This window comes from Epinephelus moara, chromosome 20 (assembly GCF_006386435.1).
Source record: "Epinephelus moara isolate mb chromosome 20, YSFRI_EMoa_1.0, whole genome shotgun sequence".
In the NCBI taxonomy this organism is placed as follows: domain Eukaryota; kingdom Metazoa; phylum Chordata; class Actinopteri; order Perciformes; family Serranidae; genus Epinephelus; species Epinephelus moara.
The window spans coordinates 29,897,485-29,915,430 of record NC_065525.1 but is presented as its reverse complement, the minus strand read 5'-3'; the positions used below and the strand labels follow the sequence as shown (position 1 = coordinate 29,915,430).

The 17,946-nt window shown below is 41.8% G+C and overlaps 1 protein-coding gene across 1 annotated transcript in view; it reads left to right on the top strand.

Moving 5' to 3' along the window:
• The first annotated feature begins 3,049 nt into the window (after window positions 1–3,049).
• The window catches only part of LOC126407911 (LHFPL tetraspan subfamily member 3 protein-like), a 42,239-nt gene continuing 27,342 nt past the window's right edge, over window positions 3,050–17,946 (top strand). The window contains exon 1 of the mRNA XM_050073184.1: window positions 3,050–4,124. Coding sequence (XP_049929141.1) covers window positions 3,698–4,124 — 427 coding nt within the window. The 5' untranslated portion in view covers window positions 3,050–3,697. The remainder of the gene's footprint in view (window positions 4,125–17,946) is intronic.

Here is a 17,946-nt window from a genome sequence, read left to right as displayed (position 1 = left end):
ACGTCCAAGATACTCCAATAAAGGTTTCCATACTTTTTTAAATTCTCCTGCCCTCCCTTTGGATATGAAGTAAGTCTCTCCAATACAATACAAAATGCCACCTCCCTCACTCAAACATGTATCAAAGGTACATCCATTTTCGTCCAAGATAAAGCTATTGTCCCCCTAACCCACAGGAGTCCAAAGTTAACTGTTATGAACCAAAAATGAAGTTATTTGGATAAAGTTCACAGAGGCCTATCTTTGCTCTGTGAGGCACCTTTGCATCATCAGTCTCTCAACAAATATTTCCCAGTATTTTTAAAATTTTGGACAGTGCCATACACAGTAAAACAGAGTACCTTTTTTTCCAGACATTTCGAACAAGAGTCTGGGATGTCAGCGGACCACTGATTCACTTTGACAGGGGTGATGTAAGGTCTCATTAACCATTTATATCCTCCTGAGACCCTGTGTCCTCAACTTATCTGAGGACATGACATTTTGGGTTTACTTGACCTTATACTTCATTCTTCATACATTCTACTTAACTTAGACCTGTTGTCCTTGTTTGCAGACACATTTTGTGCCATTTAGTGGTAGTAAGAGCGCAATACACTAATCTATGTAAAACCAAGATGGCAGCCATCTCTGCCAAGTCAGTCTGCAGCCGATCCTGACACAAAAGTAAACAAGGTCCAAGATGATTAGGAGGTACTCTTTTGACGACACTGGGACTTTATTACCGTCTCATTTAAGGACACTGGGACTTAATTATCATTGACAATGTTTAGTTTTTATGCTCATCAGATTCTACTGATCCCAAATAGCTAGCAGAAATTAAAAAAGGCATACCAAACAAAAGTTTGGGCCTCTGTAATAGTTTAATTCTCGTATTAACTGATTCGTTTTGGGGCTTTTAATCAGTCTCCTGTGTGTCCTTTCGAAATTCCAGACCACTGCAACAGTTATTGGTGTCTTGTGTCCATGCAGGGTGTGTACTTGCATGTGCACGACACAAATAGTTGGTTAGTTAGTTAGTTAATCAGTTAGTAGTAGTTATTTCAAACATGTAAATAGCAAACAAATAGGCACACAGTGGTAGACAAACAAAGAAAAAAATAGGTTACTAAAGTGGGAGTAAGAGAAAGTACGAACTTATTTATTCCCACCCCTTTTTCATATATTAATTATAGTCAATTATGTAGCTCCCCATCACTGTAAAGCTGTACCATAATTAATTCTCCTAGACCTTTTTTTTTTTTTTTTGGTGTTTTTGCCTTTAATTGATAGGACAGGGTCAGTGTGAAAGGGGGAGAGAGAGAGAGAGAGAGGGAATGACATGAAGCAAAGGGCCACAGGCTGGAGTCGAACCCGGGCTGCTGCAGCAACAGCCTTGTACATGGGGAGCCTGCACTACCACTAAGCCACCAACACCCCGCTCTCCTAGACCTATTCTAATATATTACATTAATTACAATAATATTTGTCTTACAGCATGATATATAAATAATTACAAAATTACTTAGAAAACAGAAATTCAAAAAATAATCTCATCTTTATATCCTGCCCAGTCATGACAGATATGTTTTACTTTGTCAAACTATGTAGGCTATATATACACAATCTACACCCATCAGCCAAAACATTCAAACCACTGACAGGTGAAGTGAATAACTTTGATTATTTTGTTAGAGTGCATTATTCTGTTGGGAACCCTTTGGTACTGGCATTCATGTGGATACCACCTGACATGCTGCACACACTCAAACACCATTGCATACCAAGCATCCCCCCTCATGGCAACAGCACTCCCCAATGGCAGTGCCCCCCCAGCAGAAAAAAGCAGCATGCCACACTACAAAAACTGTTTAGAAAGGGCCTGTGGAGCGTGACAAAGAGCTCAAGGTGTCGACCTGGCTTCTAAATTTCCCAGGTCCCAATCTGCTCAAGGTGGGGCCTCCTTGGATCGGACTTGGCTCTGACCTGTCGAGACATGGACACAGGATCTCTGGGAGTGTCCTGCGGTGTCTGGCACCAGTGCATTGGCGGCAGAACCATTTAGTCCAGTGGGTTGTGAGGTGGGTTAATGGCATGTGCCTCAGATGCTCATTCAGATTGGGATCTGGGGAATTTGGAGGCCAGGTTGACACTTTGGGGTCTCGGTCACATTTCTTGGGCCATTCCTGAGCGATGTTTGCATTATTACATGGTGCATTATCCTGCTGGGGGGGCACTGCCATTGGGGAGTAGCCTACTGTTGCCATGAGGGGGGGTACTTGGTCTGCAACTGTGTTTAAGTGGGTGGAACATGTCAGGTGGTATCCACATGAATGCCAGAACCAAAGGTTTCCCAGCAGAACAATGCACTGGAACAAAATAACCAAAGTTATTCACTTCACCTGTCAGATACACATAGCCTACATACACAAAACTGATGGCATTAAACAGAGGAATAAATAATGAGTAAATAGCTTCCTCATTCTTGTGCCTTGTGAAAACAACAACAACCACTATTACTAATAGTGGAAAAGTATTATTTGCCTCATATGATGATTTGTTTTTCTTCTCTTGGGAAAGGACAGTCATGACTTTGGAACCGAGCATTTTGATAAAGCAGACAGTGCTCATTAATTTACTTCGAAGCAAAAGATAAATGATAAGTAGCCTTTTCATCTCATACTGTGCAGTGTGTTCAGCCTGTGCTTTTTCAGGCCACCATATGCAGTTTCATGAAGTGTTACATAACCTCCTGGCAGCAGAGCAGCGCGCCTCATGAAGCCGAGCAGTGTTGGCTGCGTCTTTAACGCGGCAGGTAACACTGACACAAGGACCGCTAGCCACACATCCAGGCGGAGGTTGTTGTTATCCTGTGGGAAGGGTTGATTTGACAGCATTCAACTCCTATTTCCTCTGCATATTTAATACATGTCGTCAGCTCGGTGGTCATTGACGCAGCGCTATCCAGAAGGTGTGTGCTTGTGTTTGCACGGACAGACACGCACATTACGATCTGCCTCTGCGTCTGTGCCCCTCCCTCCCTCCCTCTCTGACTCCCAGCATCACTGGCAGCCCGGTGATGCTGTCATAAACCGGAGAATAAATTCCCGTTTAACGACCCTAGGGAGGCGTCGTATCCTGTGAATGGTTATTATGGTTGGCTGCGTTAATTTGTAAGTACAGGCCTGTAATGTGTTGCTGGATGCGACGCCGTTCAGATGCGTAACACAACCCGCTTGTTGTAGGCTGTTGCTGTTTTTGTTTGGGCTTGTAAGGATATATTTGATGCTGTGTGGAAGCCGTCGGGGTGAATAATACATTTGTCTTCCAAGGGCATCAGTGAGCGACACGGTGCGGCAGCGATGTGCACGTCTGACGGCTAGACGGAGCAAGAGAGGGACGGAGCCTGTTCGTGCAGCTGCAGTCGTTGACTCCTCACAGTTATCGCTCATATCCAGGGTTCAAGCACTCTGCTTCTCGCTCCTCACTCGGTTCACCGCCTGGCTTTAGGATGCGACGTCATGACTTGATCGCGCCTGACAGATGTTGCTGTGTTGCAGTTGCACGGGCATAGATCCTCCGCGTGCGCTCGCTGTTTTGATTTTCTGGTTGGCGGTGATGATTCTGTAAGATAAAACGGTTCGTGCGATACATGCCAAGTCCTCGCTTTGTGCTCGGGCAGACAGCAACATTCATTTAGTCTTCGGGATTGCATAAAATGATACCTGGATCTGCCGCATCAATGCTACCATCTGCAGAAGCTGCGAAATTGTACCAGACCAATTACGTCCGCAACTCCCGTGTCATCGGACTTTTATGGGCCATCTTCACTATCCTGTTCGGCATTGTTAACGTGACCATCTTCTCACAGCCCTATTGGATTGGGGATGGCGTGGATACGCCGCAGGCCGGCTACTTCGGCCTTTTTCACTATTGCGTCGGAGACGGGATCTCCAGAGAGCTGGCCTGCCAGGGCAGCTTCACCGAGTTCGCCGCGATCCCCTCCACCGCGTTCAAGGCCGCCTCCTTCTTCATTGGGATGTCCATGATGCTGGTCGTCACCTGCATCGGCTGCTTCAGTCTCTTCTTCCTGCTCAGCACCTCCACCGTGTACAAGATCTGCGGCTGGATGCAAGCAGCATCAGGTAAGTGCCTGTCGGTGCTTCCTACGGCGGGGTGCAGGGGCTGGAGGGGACCTTGAAAGGTACTTAGAGGATTTATTGTCACTGTATTCACTACATGAAGGAAGGGCATGTATACATGCTACCCAGCTACACTGTCACATGCTATATAAATATTTTCTAAATGAAAATAAATCAATGTTGGGTCCTGAACATGACATTTGGGGCCCTATCTGTATGGGGTCCTTTGCATGATACCTTTTTGTCGACCCTTAAACTGGGGCTGATTTGAATTTGATTGATCACTTGATTAGATAAATGAACTGCCAATATGAGCAGCCAAAGTGAAGATAAGCAGACCGTGTCCAGGATCACTCCTGGAGCTGTCAGCCAACACTGCTGAGTGGACACTGCTGTCCATGGTGCTGAAGTGATGCTGGGGACATTGCTGGTGTATTTACAGTCAATCACATACTTATTAACTGTATAAGCTACAGGTGTACTTCAAAATATCTACATAAAATCATGTGAGACTTTCCCTGTTATACTCTCCTTGCATTTACAAATATTACTAACAATAACAAACCATTCATTCATTTTCTGTGACCGATTATCCTGTTAGGGGTCGTGGGTGTGCTGGAGCCTGTCCCAGCTGACAGTGGGTAAGAGAAGGGGTACACCCTGGACAGGTTGCCAGACTATCACAAATTCACAACTTAAACGCTGACACGATGTAAGATTTCACTTTATTGTAAGAAAAATAAGGCAGAAATACAACTACACAAGATAACATTCAACCGAACAACAAAACACACACTACAAGAGCCACAAATCACATCAGACATTATGAAAAGTGGATGCAGTGCAAGAAATAACTGTTAGCTGCTGCCTTGTGTTTGCATTGTCATGGAAAACTGCTCTGTAAAACATTCAGTCACACAATCAATAGACACACAAAACACCATTAGACTTCAAGTGAAATTATTGTAATTACCAGGAGACAAAAACAGACCTTGCACATAGAAAAGTCTCCAACAAGGTTTTTTTTTCCAGAGACAAAGAAAGTCATGGTGATTGGTTGTCTGCCAAAAGACAGACTTCGATCCAATCCAAAAAAAGCCTTGCCAAATCATACCATTATGTTATGATCACACATTTGTTTTAACTCAGCTAAACCTGAGGCCCTTACTTCCTGAAGGACAGATACAAACCTTAGTTCTGTTTCTCTCAGTTGTCCAAACTCAATACAGCAGAATGAAAAATCACAATATCTGAAACTGATAAACTTTCACATTTTATAATAGCTTGCTTCCTCATTGAAATGATAACCGCATGTGTTTAATCATCACCTTACCCTTACAAAACGTGTATCAGAAAACCTGGTGGTCAATTTGGGAGTGACAGCAGGCTCCAATTAGGAACCTCCAGTCAGACTACATAGGCCTGATACCATGGATGGATTACTCCACAGGTCCCTGGCCTTCACAGACAACATGTCACTCAAATTACCAACCAGAGAGAGGCTCAAAATTACCAAAAAGAGACACTAAAAGGCCACAGAGAGATGAAAGGGAACTCCAAAGAGGCACCAAATAACGACAAAAATGGGGAAAACAACCTCAAAGAGACAGAAAACCACAAAAGGATGCACAGCAACTAAAGAAAGATGCAAAACAGCAACAAAAAAAGAGGCAAAACCACCTCAAAGTCTGTGTCTTGCTCCTGTGTAGGAGAAGTAGTGGGGCCTTTTGCACAGCTGTGCCCAGGGGCCCATTGTCTGATAATCCGCCCATGCCTGATACCAACCTTAATAAGTGGATCAGATATTGGCAATGATGTAACCAATCCAGTGCTTTGTCAGTATCATCAAATTGTTTCCTCTATCATTCATCCAGTCGTGGTACTTTTCAGTGATCCCACAGTCTTTGGTCTGACGTTACCTCACATGAAAGTGATCCCAATGAGTTCCACACAGTGAAGTATACAGTGAGTTAAGTTATGGGACTCGGTGTCAAGAAAGAAAAAGTTGGATTGGTGCATTTTTAGTTTGAGTTGTGTGTTCTTTAATTTTTCTCGGTAGCGGTCCATTTGTTTATATTAGGAGCATGCATTGTGCCTGAAGCCAGTCTTTGCTATATAACAATATGGTGCGTTGATGTTTATACATCAGTGTGGCTCTTTGTTTTTCATCATAACCCCTTCTCTTAATATATCACCCCAACAAAAGTGCACATGTATGCAGCTGAAACTTCTGAAAAGTGCACATCTCTTTGCATAATTGGTCAAAAATTATGGTTGAATGTGACTGGATAATATCATGCAGTATTTGCAAATGAGATTGCATGATCACATAAAATAGATTCATAAATGAAATGCATAATAATGCTGGTATTATAGCATCTAAAGCCTTATTCCCTGTGCACAAAAAACACTAACATCTGGCTTTTTAATGTAACGGGAAAGGTTACAATCAGCATTCACACCTGGGTCAAATGACTCTGCAGTAGTTATGGGAATTTATTGACTTTGGCTCTGATCAGCATTGATGGAAACACAACAATCCTTTACTGGCGAGATGCAATGGTGCATCACAACAAAATACCATCCATCTCAACCCAAGCAGCGCTTAAACATCACTCCAAATTAGTCTGCACTGAGTTTGAAAGAGAAACTAAATAAGTAAGAGATATATAAAAAGAAGTAAACACCGCAAAGTTTCCACAGTGTTTTATGCTGCTACTGTTCTCTGACCTGCTCTCTAGTCAAACGTGACACACCAAAAACAAACAAACAAACAAACAAAAAAATCCCCCACACAGAAAGGCGTGCTTGTCTGCTGCAGAGCCATGTACACAGCTGTTGTCTACTAGCAATGAGAAAGGAGTTTATCGCCTATTTTCGGCATGTTTCCCTTGTTTAAAAGATCCAGGTACACGTGCTAATTTTGGTGAAAAAGGGGTATCAGAGCATAGCCTCAATCAAGGGTGTAGGTTTCATTTCAGCACTGGTGAAGGTACATATGGTTTGGGGGGTCCTCCGCTGGCAAATTGGGCCTTTTCTGCATCAGTGTATGGTATTAATGTCTTTAATTCTGTCAAAGTAAAAGTTCTCTGCTACTTTCATGTTTTTATTCAGGGGGGCAAATGTATGTTCTAAATATCGAGGGGAGTGTGTCCCCTGTGTCCAATGTTAAATGTACACCTATTGCTACAGCGCAGCCAAATCAAATGTCTTTTTGTACGACCAGCAGTTTATCCTCTGCCAACAGGTGTGTGTGGGTGAGTGTTTGTGTGGTCGAGTCGGGGGTGTTGAGGGGTGTTTGAATGTTATCGGGGTCAGTAGTTCAGCTGCTGGCAGCTTTTTGTCACTGTAACTGTGAGCTAATGTCATCCAGCGTGAGCCGAGGCCTCCATCATCTGAAAGAGGTCCAAACGTTGCCAAACATCAGTCTGCTCAGTTGAACCCAGTGGTCGAAGCAGCTGGCTTCCTGTTCGCAAAAAAAAAACAGAATTGGGGGGGTGATTTGGAACAGTTCCAGCTCAGTGTGTTATGTTGGGCTGAATTAATGCAATAAGCCTGTTTAATGAGGAGACCGCCGGGCTTTGTGCTTCTGCAGCTAAGAGATGAAAGAGAAAGCCAAGAGGAGAGACCCTGACCACGGCAAGCTGGCACTGGGACGCCTAATGAGGAAGCCTGGCTGCTTAGCACTGTCAAACTTCATTACGCTTAGCTGAAGGTTAAACTCACGCTGCCTTCGCTTACTAGCCCCGTGGAGGACAGGTGGCCCACTGGCATCTGTAATGGGCCCCTTACTGTCAGCTGATGTTTTGATGAGGAGGTACAAATCATCAATATGATAGTGATAAATGGCAGGCCAGAATCTGTGTGTGCAAGGGAAAGCAAATTTCTGTATTGCTCTCTCTGTTTTATCCTCTATCTCCACATCTCATGCCAGTAATGCTTCTTTTGTTTTTTCATTGTCAGGCTATATTTTATATGTATATCCCTGCCTTTGTTGCAGAATTATATGGCGTGAAAAAACAACACATAACACCACGCCTCATTGAGTAAAAGGGCAATTCATACACACTAACTCAATATCAAGGTCACACTGTATGTGTTGGCCACGTATATGTAATTTAAGTGATATACTGTACGCCACACTGGCAGCAGCTTCCACAAATCCCCTTGGGCTGAGGTCAGGAGGTTGTGAATAAACACTTAACAACATATAACAAATTCACACCGTCACACAGAGCTCGGCTCCAGCGAGTCAGCCGGTGTGAGCACGCACAGCCATCTCCAGGAAGAGTTTTCTGTAAAGCCCAGGTTATAAGGAAAAAAAAAAAAAAAAAGCTGAATGTTTGATGAGAAAGCAAACCACCAGGACACATTAGAAGTCTCAAAATGTCTACCACAGCCAAACAAAGTTGAGTGCAGAGATGCTCCTGCGTCCATCCTGCCCTAGATGGACTCGTATCCTTCTTTTACCTCACCGGAGCTATTTCTGTCCGTGCATCTGCTCAAGTCCACGGCATGGAGATGTAAGTGTGTGCTTTTCTGTCTGCCGAGCTGAGCACAGCAAGATGCATGATGCACAAGCTTCTTTACCTTATCACTTTCTGTTAGCTCCACACAATTTCACCCTTCTGTGCATCTCGGCTCGTCTCACCTGCTCATTTTGACCTCGCCGTATCTCCAATTCCACTCTCTTTTCATACCTTTTCTTTTCCTCAGCTCGCCTCTCCCCTCTCCCCGTCTTTTCTCTTCATAACCTTGTTCCACTGCTGCCCATTCCTCTCTCCATCTTCCCTGTCCTGTAACTGCAGTCCTTCAGGGTCTGCACGCCAATTAACTAAGAAGACTGTGAGGTCAATGATAATTACTTCACCGTTTTATTACCCCGTCTACGCACTCCGTTATGTCAGCTGCCAGCCCTTTTCTATATTTGATTAGGTTTTTGTTTCTCCTCAAAAACACATGAGTCATACCTGTGAATAAGCAAGACGTAAGCTTTGTAAAGTCAGCAGAACAAATGTGCAGCATGAGGGTGGCTTCTCTGGAAAGATAGAGACTGGTTTTCAAAGAACTGCGTTTACTTAGAGGTCAGATGTCTATTTTTCCCTCTTTATGTTTTACTCTGTTCTGTTAGTGTGGGCCTGCTTGTGTGAATGTTGTTGTTGCTTCACTGAAATAAAACGTTTCTTTAGAATTGACAGAGAAGCAAATTGACAAAATGACATTCTGAAGCATCCTCTGAATCTTTGTTGATGTCTTTGGTTAACACTTCAGGGATGCCGTTTCAGATCGTGCACAAGCCTCGGCTTCTGCAGCATTTGCAGGGTTTCCTCTGATAATAAGCCACGGTAAAATTAAACATATGAACATCTGTCTGATGAGATACTCTTGGCAATATGATTATGTAAATATGATTACACCAGGAAAGAACTATTGCTGACTTTACACTCTAATTAAAAAACAGCAGGGCCACACATGGAGAACTTTAATTTTCTCGCTAAAAACCAACAGATCTTTTTCAAGAAGTAAAAATTATTTAGTGCCCCATATAGCACAAATAACAATTTGCCTCAGGGGGCATTGCAAGATACGACACCCTCTGTCCTTGGGCCCTTACACCAGGAAAGAACTATTGCTGACTTTACACTCTAATTAAAAAACAGCAGGGCCACACATGGATATAGCCCCATATAGCACAAATAACAATTTGCCTCAGGGGGCATTGCAAGATACGACACCCTCTGTCCTTGGGCCCTCGCAGTAAGGAAAAAAACCCCCCCCCAAAAACCCTTTAACAGCAAGAATAAATAAAAATGGAGGGAAATCTCAAGAAGAGCAACTGAGGAAGGATCTCTCTCCAAGGAAAGACAGACGAGTCTACTTCTGATGGCTATTTAATCCACAACTGACCGTAGTTTCTGTTATGCCGCTTGACATACAGTGTACATATATGTAGGGGGCACAAGCTACGTGAGATGGCATGGGGTAGAGCAGACACAAAAATTCTAAAATAGACTTTTCTTCATGGTGTGAGGGTTTCATGCTTTATTTCTTTGTATCATACAAGATTGAAAAGTTTAGTCAAATAACTGACAGTTTGTTTGTCAGACTGTAGTGAAAATTGAAATTTTGTCCAAGGTGACGTCCTCAAATTACTTGTTTACTATCACATAAGACAAAGAGAAAGAAGCAAATCCTCAAAACTTAGAAGCTGAAGTTGCAGAATGTTGGGTACTGATGCTTAGAAAATTACTTTAATGACTTTAACAATTCTTAAAATATTCAAAACAGTATTTTCCATCAAACAACTGACTTTTGTTTGACTTAATTAGACCAGTAATCACGGGTCTGATCTTACTACTGCAACGTATCCTTGTACGACGGTTTGTATGTTATCTAACAAACTAGCACCCCTCGAGTGATGTTATGCACTGAAAGTAAAGTTACTTCATTCACGTCAAATTATGTAGGTTGGGTTTATGAAAACAATGGAGATGATGTACCTTGAAAGTAACTCAAAGTTCACTTGGTTTCACACAGTCAGAACACTGGTCTGCTGGGGGAAAGTCCTGCGTTGTTTGACCCATCCACCTCCACAACCTGCCTCTTTACACAGACTTACTTCTTCACTCCTGCCAACGCATTGGTCTTGTGATTGCAGCCTTTCCACTTCTGTGGCTAATACACAAATTACTGGCTCATGATTACTTTGGTTACATACAAATTGTGGTGCATTTCTTTCCATATACATATATGTAACAGTGCATGATGGCAGCCTGACTATAAACCTTAGAGTAATATGGGATTTAATTTATAAATGTCATGTATGCACAAAACGAAGTCTGAAAGAGGCATACAGCACTTCCCATGCAAAAGTCTCCATGTATAAAAACAAACTTGATAGCTGAACTTTGACCCATGCATAGGAACATTTTGGAGAAAGGAAATTGGTGATGCAGATGGTGAGGTGGAAGCCTGATTGTAAAAACTGTTGAATAATTTTTGGCACACGCCATTTTTGGCTTTTGTTCGTATGTACATTTTTAGTATGGATCCTGCGCACTGTTGTATAAATGAGATCCCTGGTGAATGGAGCTGCTAGGCTGCTACATACTGTACATTCAAACTGCACATATACAGTAAGAAGGGCACTTGTGGCAGTCCGTCTCTTTGTAAATAAAGAAAAAGTATTCCACTATATATTCTTTTTATTGTATTTTTCTGAAATATTTAAGTGACTATTATGCATCTGAGCGCCTTCAGTTTAAGTCTAAGATAAAGGTGGATAAAGATCAAACAAAAAGGATCAACGCATCAAAACTTTAAACCTGTATTGCCTGACAAATGTGAGAAAGGAAGATAAAGGGGAAACAGAGATGAAAATACAGGGAAAAAGGAACTGGGAGATAACATATGTGAGAGTAGTATGAGGTCTGAGGACAGGCGGACAGACAACAAATCAGATACCAGGGCTTAGAGCAGACGTGCTGAGTCTTTGGGTCACCTCCTTCTTTGTCTCTATTTGTCGTTATCTGTGTGTCTGTGTGGCTGGCTCTCACTCCCTTGGTCCATTAGCTCAGTTGAGAGGCTTGTTCTGAAAGGAGCATTACAGCCTAGTTGATGCAGAGGTGGAGCTCGGCGGGAGAGCAGCCGTCACAGAGCTGCACTTTTCACTGCAGCAGCACCAGACCTGTGTGCTCCAGCTCTCCAGAGTTAATGCTGTAAATGAGCACTTTTATCCTGATACCTATCAGGCTTTTAAAAGCAGATTAGTGCTTGACTGAGGAAAAGGCTGATTCTGTTGAATTTGCATGTTGCTTTGCTTTCCGTGTGTGTATGGGGTTGTGCTTCACATTCAGCTTTTTTGGAAGACAAAATAGATGCACATCCTTTGTTTGCATGCCTACATGACCAGCTGTGCCCAGGGCTTGATTTACTTTAATGGCCACATGCATTTTTGTCGACTCACAGCTTGCTCAAGTCGCCAGTCCCCATCAACATTATATTACAGCAAAAATTTGCATATAAATTAAACACATTCCTATTTAAATGCACAAAAGAGTTGACTTTAATTTGACAAAGTGCTGTGAAGAGTTGTCCATAATTGCCTTGATCCCAAAGTAGTAAACAAAGAAATGTTTTGCCAAAAAAGTCGCTATATTAACTTTTGGCACATGAGAGTTTTTTCATCTAAGACTGACTTTTGCAGCTTTTTTGTCATTCATCCCTGATCGACCTTCTGCATCTTAACTACACTGCATTCATTCACTCAAAGCGACACATCAAAGCTGTACCTCCACTGTGTTTACCCTGAAGATTTTAGTTCACGTTGCACTGCTCCATCAATGCCAGTGAATTATTATTTATCCATACTCCAGTTCACTTCAATTTGGGCTGACTTTGTGAAGCACTTTCAAGGACAAAACTAATGCGCTGAGGAAAAATTCTTGTGTTTTTGAGTTTTTACAAAATGCCACCACATCTCCACTACTCCTACTTAAAGCTGCCGAATGAATATTCATAATATTCATCATTTTAGAGAGCGGTATAATGGGAATAATGTCAAGTGGATGAATAATGGGAGAAATAAATTAGTGACTGATCAACACTGTCAACTGGCATTTTCCACTTTACATTTTTTTTAGGCCTACCACTTTCTTAAATTACCTGTGGCACGTCAAAATAACTTCATGAGTGTGTGCCGGGGGTGTGTTCAGGGCCTGGCTATTGGGTGATAGCCACGGGTCTTTTTACTGCCAAAATATTTCATATGAATATGAATTATGAGCTCATACAACCAATGAATCTGTTGTGGCAAATGTACCTATCCCCACCCTCTTACTCACACACGACCATCTGACGCACACATACGCTTATAGTGTTGCCAACTTGCTGGACTTAGTGACTTTTCAGACCTTCTTTATTTCTTCTTTATATCTAAAATGTGATAGTGGCAAAAAAATCTACTAATATAACACAATTTCACATTTTACAGGGTTGCAAATATGTTGTCACGCTGTCCCCACAAAACTTAGTAAGAAAATAAGAAATAATAATAGAGATAACATACTGTAAAGCCTCAAAGTCACTCCTTCATGAAAAATAGTTTTGCCCTGACTTTACACTTTAATTTCACAACAATCATAAATTGATATGTTAATAAAAATAGATATCTAACCTGTGTTAATGTGATTAAGAAAGTTAAGGTCAATTAAGCCTCCTCCTTTCGTCCCGGTTTTGCCAAACCAAAGATTGTACTGCAGTGGTGTTGTACTGGACTGAATTATATTGAGAGGTGTTTCTGTTTTTCCCAATGCATTTGCAGTCATGAATGCAGTCCAGTAGGCCGATAAGGGCCCTGACACACCATGCCGACAATCAGCTGTTGGTCATTGTCGGGCCATTGGTAAGCCTCAGACGCCCTCGTTTTTGTGGTGTGTCCCGCAATGTTGGCCCTTGTTGGCTTTTTCAAATGACTCAGCATGTTGAATCGGAGCCAGTCTGTGATTGAAATCGCGTTGTGTTGTCAATGTGCTAACTGGCTAATTAGCATCTTAAATCCATCCTGTCCGTCTTCTGGTTTCCCTTTCTGAATGATGAATACAGTCTATGGTGGCCCGCTGCTATGGAGATTTATTTCCTCTCATGCAGGTGCAGAACGTACATGCTAGTTGGCCGTTGGCTGTAGTCTTTGCGGTGTGTTCAGGTGGAATATTTTGGCTGAGACACAACAACACAAGATGACAGTCCGCCTTTGTCATCACTAGTTCTTTGATGTCAGTTTGGTGTGTCTGGGGCTTAAAACAATCGCTAACTACAACACAGGTGTAGATTTTGGGGGGGGTGCAGGGGAAACAACCACCTCAATATTTAGAACATGTGCATTTACACATATAACCCCAGACTCATTTAAAGGTTTTAGGGCTAAGCCCCGGATCTCCACTGACCCTAAAACTGTCCCTCGCGTGGACCTCCGTTATCTACAATCTGTGTACTCTGAATTCATCCAATTGTATGAATGTGCAGTTGACTAACCTGAAACCTTCACAAACGCTACACTGGAACGTCCGAACTGCAGCCTGTGACAGGAGGTTAATCTTACCTTGGACCTTTTTGTTATTTTACAGCAGTGTGTGACAGTTTGGGGGCTGGCGGCTACCATCATCATGTTAGAAACAGTCTGATGTGTCCAGTCACTCGTGCTGCTGCAGCTACAGAACAAGGAGTAATGTCTCTCTACAGCACATCAACTCAGATACCCAGTGGGGCAGATTTGTGTAACGCCAAGATAGTGAAACAACACGGGAGAGTGCTGTCTGCTGTTATAACAGCACGGTGCATCAGTGCTTTTAACTATGAAATACCAGTAAAAAAAAAAAAGGGTTTTGTGCCTCTTTGCGTCCAAGAGAATGAGAAAGTGGGCTCACATTGATGTAAGAGGCACAACAAACAAGACCTGAGAGAATTTGAAGCAACAGAAATACGAATCCTCCGCAGAGTTGCTCTCAAATCCTAAATAGGCTTCAGACATCTTTGGCTGAAATCCACGCCGGTTGTTTGGGGTTAAATGACAGAGGCAGTCAGGTGGTAAAGAGAGGTGATGACAGCCGGTTCAGGATAATTGCAGAGCCGATCTGTATTCTCAGCGGGTCTTTCGCTAGCAGCGCTGAAACAGAATGTGCTGACCCACGACCTTTTTTCAATCAAATCAACTGGATGCACAACACTGCCCTGTGCACTAATCCACATGTGGCACCTTCGTAGCAGGCGGCTCAACATCCAAGTACGAGATAGGAATGATCTCTAGAGAACAAACTCATCGCCGTGACTCTCCTTCGCTCTTTTTCTGTCCACGCGTCTTCCAACCTGTCTCTCTTATTTCAACTGTTTTCATTTACAATGACCTAACAAGGAACAATCCCTGTGGCTTGCTCGTTTTCTTCCCGTCTATCCAGTTAATCTGTTTTCAGATCACCTCTGCATTAACAACCTTCCACTCCTGCGTGTTTGTAATTAGAAACACATACAGCTATTTGAACCATCTAATTATAGTCAGCGGGAGGCACTGGGGAGCAATGATGGTGGACAGCAGGAGGAGAGGATGGGTGATGGATATCTACACACACACCATCACATTACTTAGTAATTCACATGCATGTACTGTACATGTGTTTCTTTCCAGTAATTACCTCTTGGAAGAGAATCACAAGTGTGGCTACGTGCTGCATGTTCTCCATATTTGTTGACTAAATCCTTATTTGCGAATGTGTTAAATTGGTTTTAATTTAAGAACCCCGAGATGTTTTTGGACATCAAACCAAACAAATCGATGCTGATTAATTAGCCTGCTGAGTTTGGGCGTAGCGCTGTGGAATATAAACTCTAAACACCGGCCAAGCAACCACCATGAGTCCCCAGTGTTTTGTGTCCCCGTAGCCCTGCAGGGTGGGGACTATAGATTTGAGTTAATCCCTGTGATCTCAGAAGTGGCCTGGCTCAAGCCACAGCTCAGGCTGGGGAGGGAGGCGGCTGATTTATTCCACAGGGGGAGGGATAAGGTGGGACAGCAAGGACAGTGTGACCCATGAAAAATACTTTCTGTGCTGTACGGACAGTGAAGAACTTGCTGGTGTATGACGTGTGTAGGTGCACACTGTTGGAAACGTATGTACAGTTATGAGGTACTTGTTTCCATTTTCATTTATGGTGATTGATTTTTACTTCACTTCATTTCAGAGGGCAGCACATTTTTCATTTCCCTGCATTCGTTTAAAGTTCCAGTGTGTAGGATTGAGGGGGATATGTTGGCATAAATAGAATATTATAATATAAGTGTGTTTTCTTTAGTGTATAATCACCTGAAAATAAGAGTCTTTGTGTTTTCGTTACCTAAGAATGAGCTGTTTATATCTACATAGGGAGCTGGTCCTCGTCCAGAGTCCACTATGTTTCTACAGTAGACAGGAAAGGACAAACAAAGCACTGGCTCTAGATAGGGCAATTCATGTTTTTGCATCAGCCACCATAGTTAACAGCCGCTCCGTGACAAGAGCATTAGAAAAACACAGATTAGTTTTAGTGTTTTAACTAGTTTTTGGAGAGCAGGAGACATCTGTGGATAATTCGGCTCCTGGTAAAAACCTCATGAAAGTCTGGATCACACATTAGCAGGTGCTGGGCTAGTGGGCCATCTGTGACGCGCCAAACAGCATCAGAGAAACATTAATATGTAAGGTGAAATTGCTTCATTCAATGTTTTTACTGGTTTAAATCACCTGGCCTTCTTGTTGAGACCTCTGTGGATAATTTGGCTCCTGGTAAAAACCTCCTGAGCAATGAGTACTGAAGAAATTCTAACCAGGAGAAGTTTCAGCTGGTTGCAATCTTCCATCCTCACCACTAGATGCCACTAAACCCCCCTAAATCTTACACACTATACCTTTAACACAAGTATAGTTAATAGTAATTTTTCAGATGAGGATTTTACATACAAAACATGACCAGTACATAAAACAATTAAAACTAACTACAACATTAAAATACTGCTTACATAATAATACATACATAATAATGATCCAATAATATTACACTAACAGGGGCCATAATGAGTACTTTTGTCACTCTAAGTAAATTTTGTTTGTTTCTACTAATGAACTAACTAATACACTTTTATTTAAATAAACATTTGTAATTAAGTATTTTAAATAAGGAATGGTTGCTTTTATTTCACAAATTTGAATATCTTTTTCTACAACAATACATGAAAAAGTACAATTAGTGATCAAGGAAGTATTCAGATCCTTTACTAAAGTAAAAGTACTTACACCACCCTGTAAAATACTAGCATTAGTCCTTGAAAATAGTACTTAGTAAAAGTATTTAAGTGCAATCAGGGAAATGTAGTATTAAGTATTAAGAGTAAAAGTAAAAGTAATCAAAGCAGAACATTTTTAATCAATTTAATAAAACAAAATAATTAAAACAATTTAAAAAGAACAGCAGGTCCTAGTAGAAGTGGGAAACATAAAATGCTTTTGCACGAAAAATGACCTAAAGTATATCAAAGTATTAGCCAATTCATTTTCTCATCCATCAAAAATCAATTTCAGTTGCACTTTTATATTTAAATAGTACAATATTTCCCTCTTAAGTGTATCGACGTAGAAGTAGGGAGTGGCATGAGATTAGAATAATAATAACTATAATATTAATAATCTTAATTTATAAAGCGCTTTTCAAAACAGACTTAGAGATGAAAACAATAACTTTTCAAAGAACTGATTAAAAACCCTTTGGTATAAAAACTAAGGAAATGGAAGACAGTTTAAATGAACTAAAAACTCAAGTAAAATCAAAAAAGGCTCTCTGATAAAAGTATGCTTTAAGAAAGGATTTAAAAGAGATCACCTTTACTCAAGTAAAGTAAAAGTATTTGTACTTAAGTACAGGACTTCATTAAATGTAGTTAGTTACATTCCACCATTGACTATGATATTTCTGTCAGCTACAGTAGTCAGTCTGGCCCCTAAGCACTCTTATGTTAGACAGCGTTGGCTGGAGGGAGCACTTATGAACATTTTAATTTCAATTATTATTTTTCAAATTTGTTATTTTTACTGTTATAAACATAATTTGACTCCATCACCATAGGTTGGTGCTCTGCTGCAGCCCCTCAGTCTGTCCCGGGTGAGTTCTCCTTATGTTAACTGTTGGCTGGCAGAGCACTGCCTAAGCCGTGGCTGTTTGCCTCCATCGTCCCTGAATCAGTGGCCAAGTCGGTATTTTCACAGAGAATTCAAAAGGTCTCTTTTGATCCCTATTGCCCTTG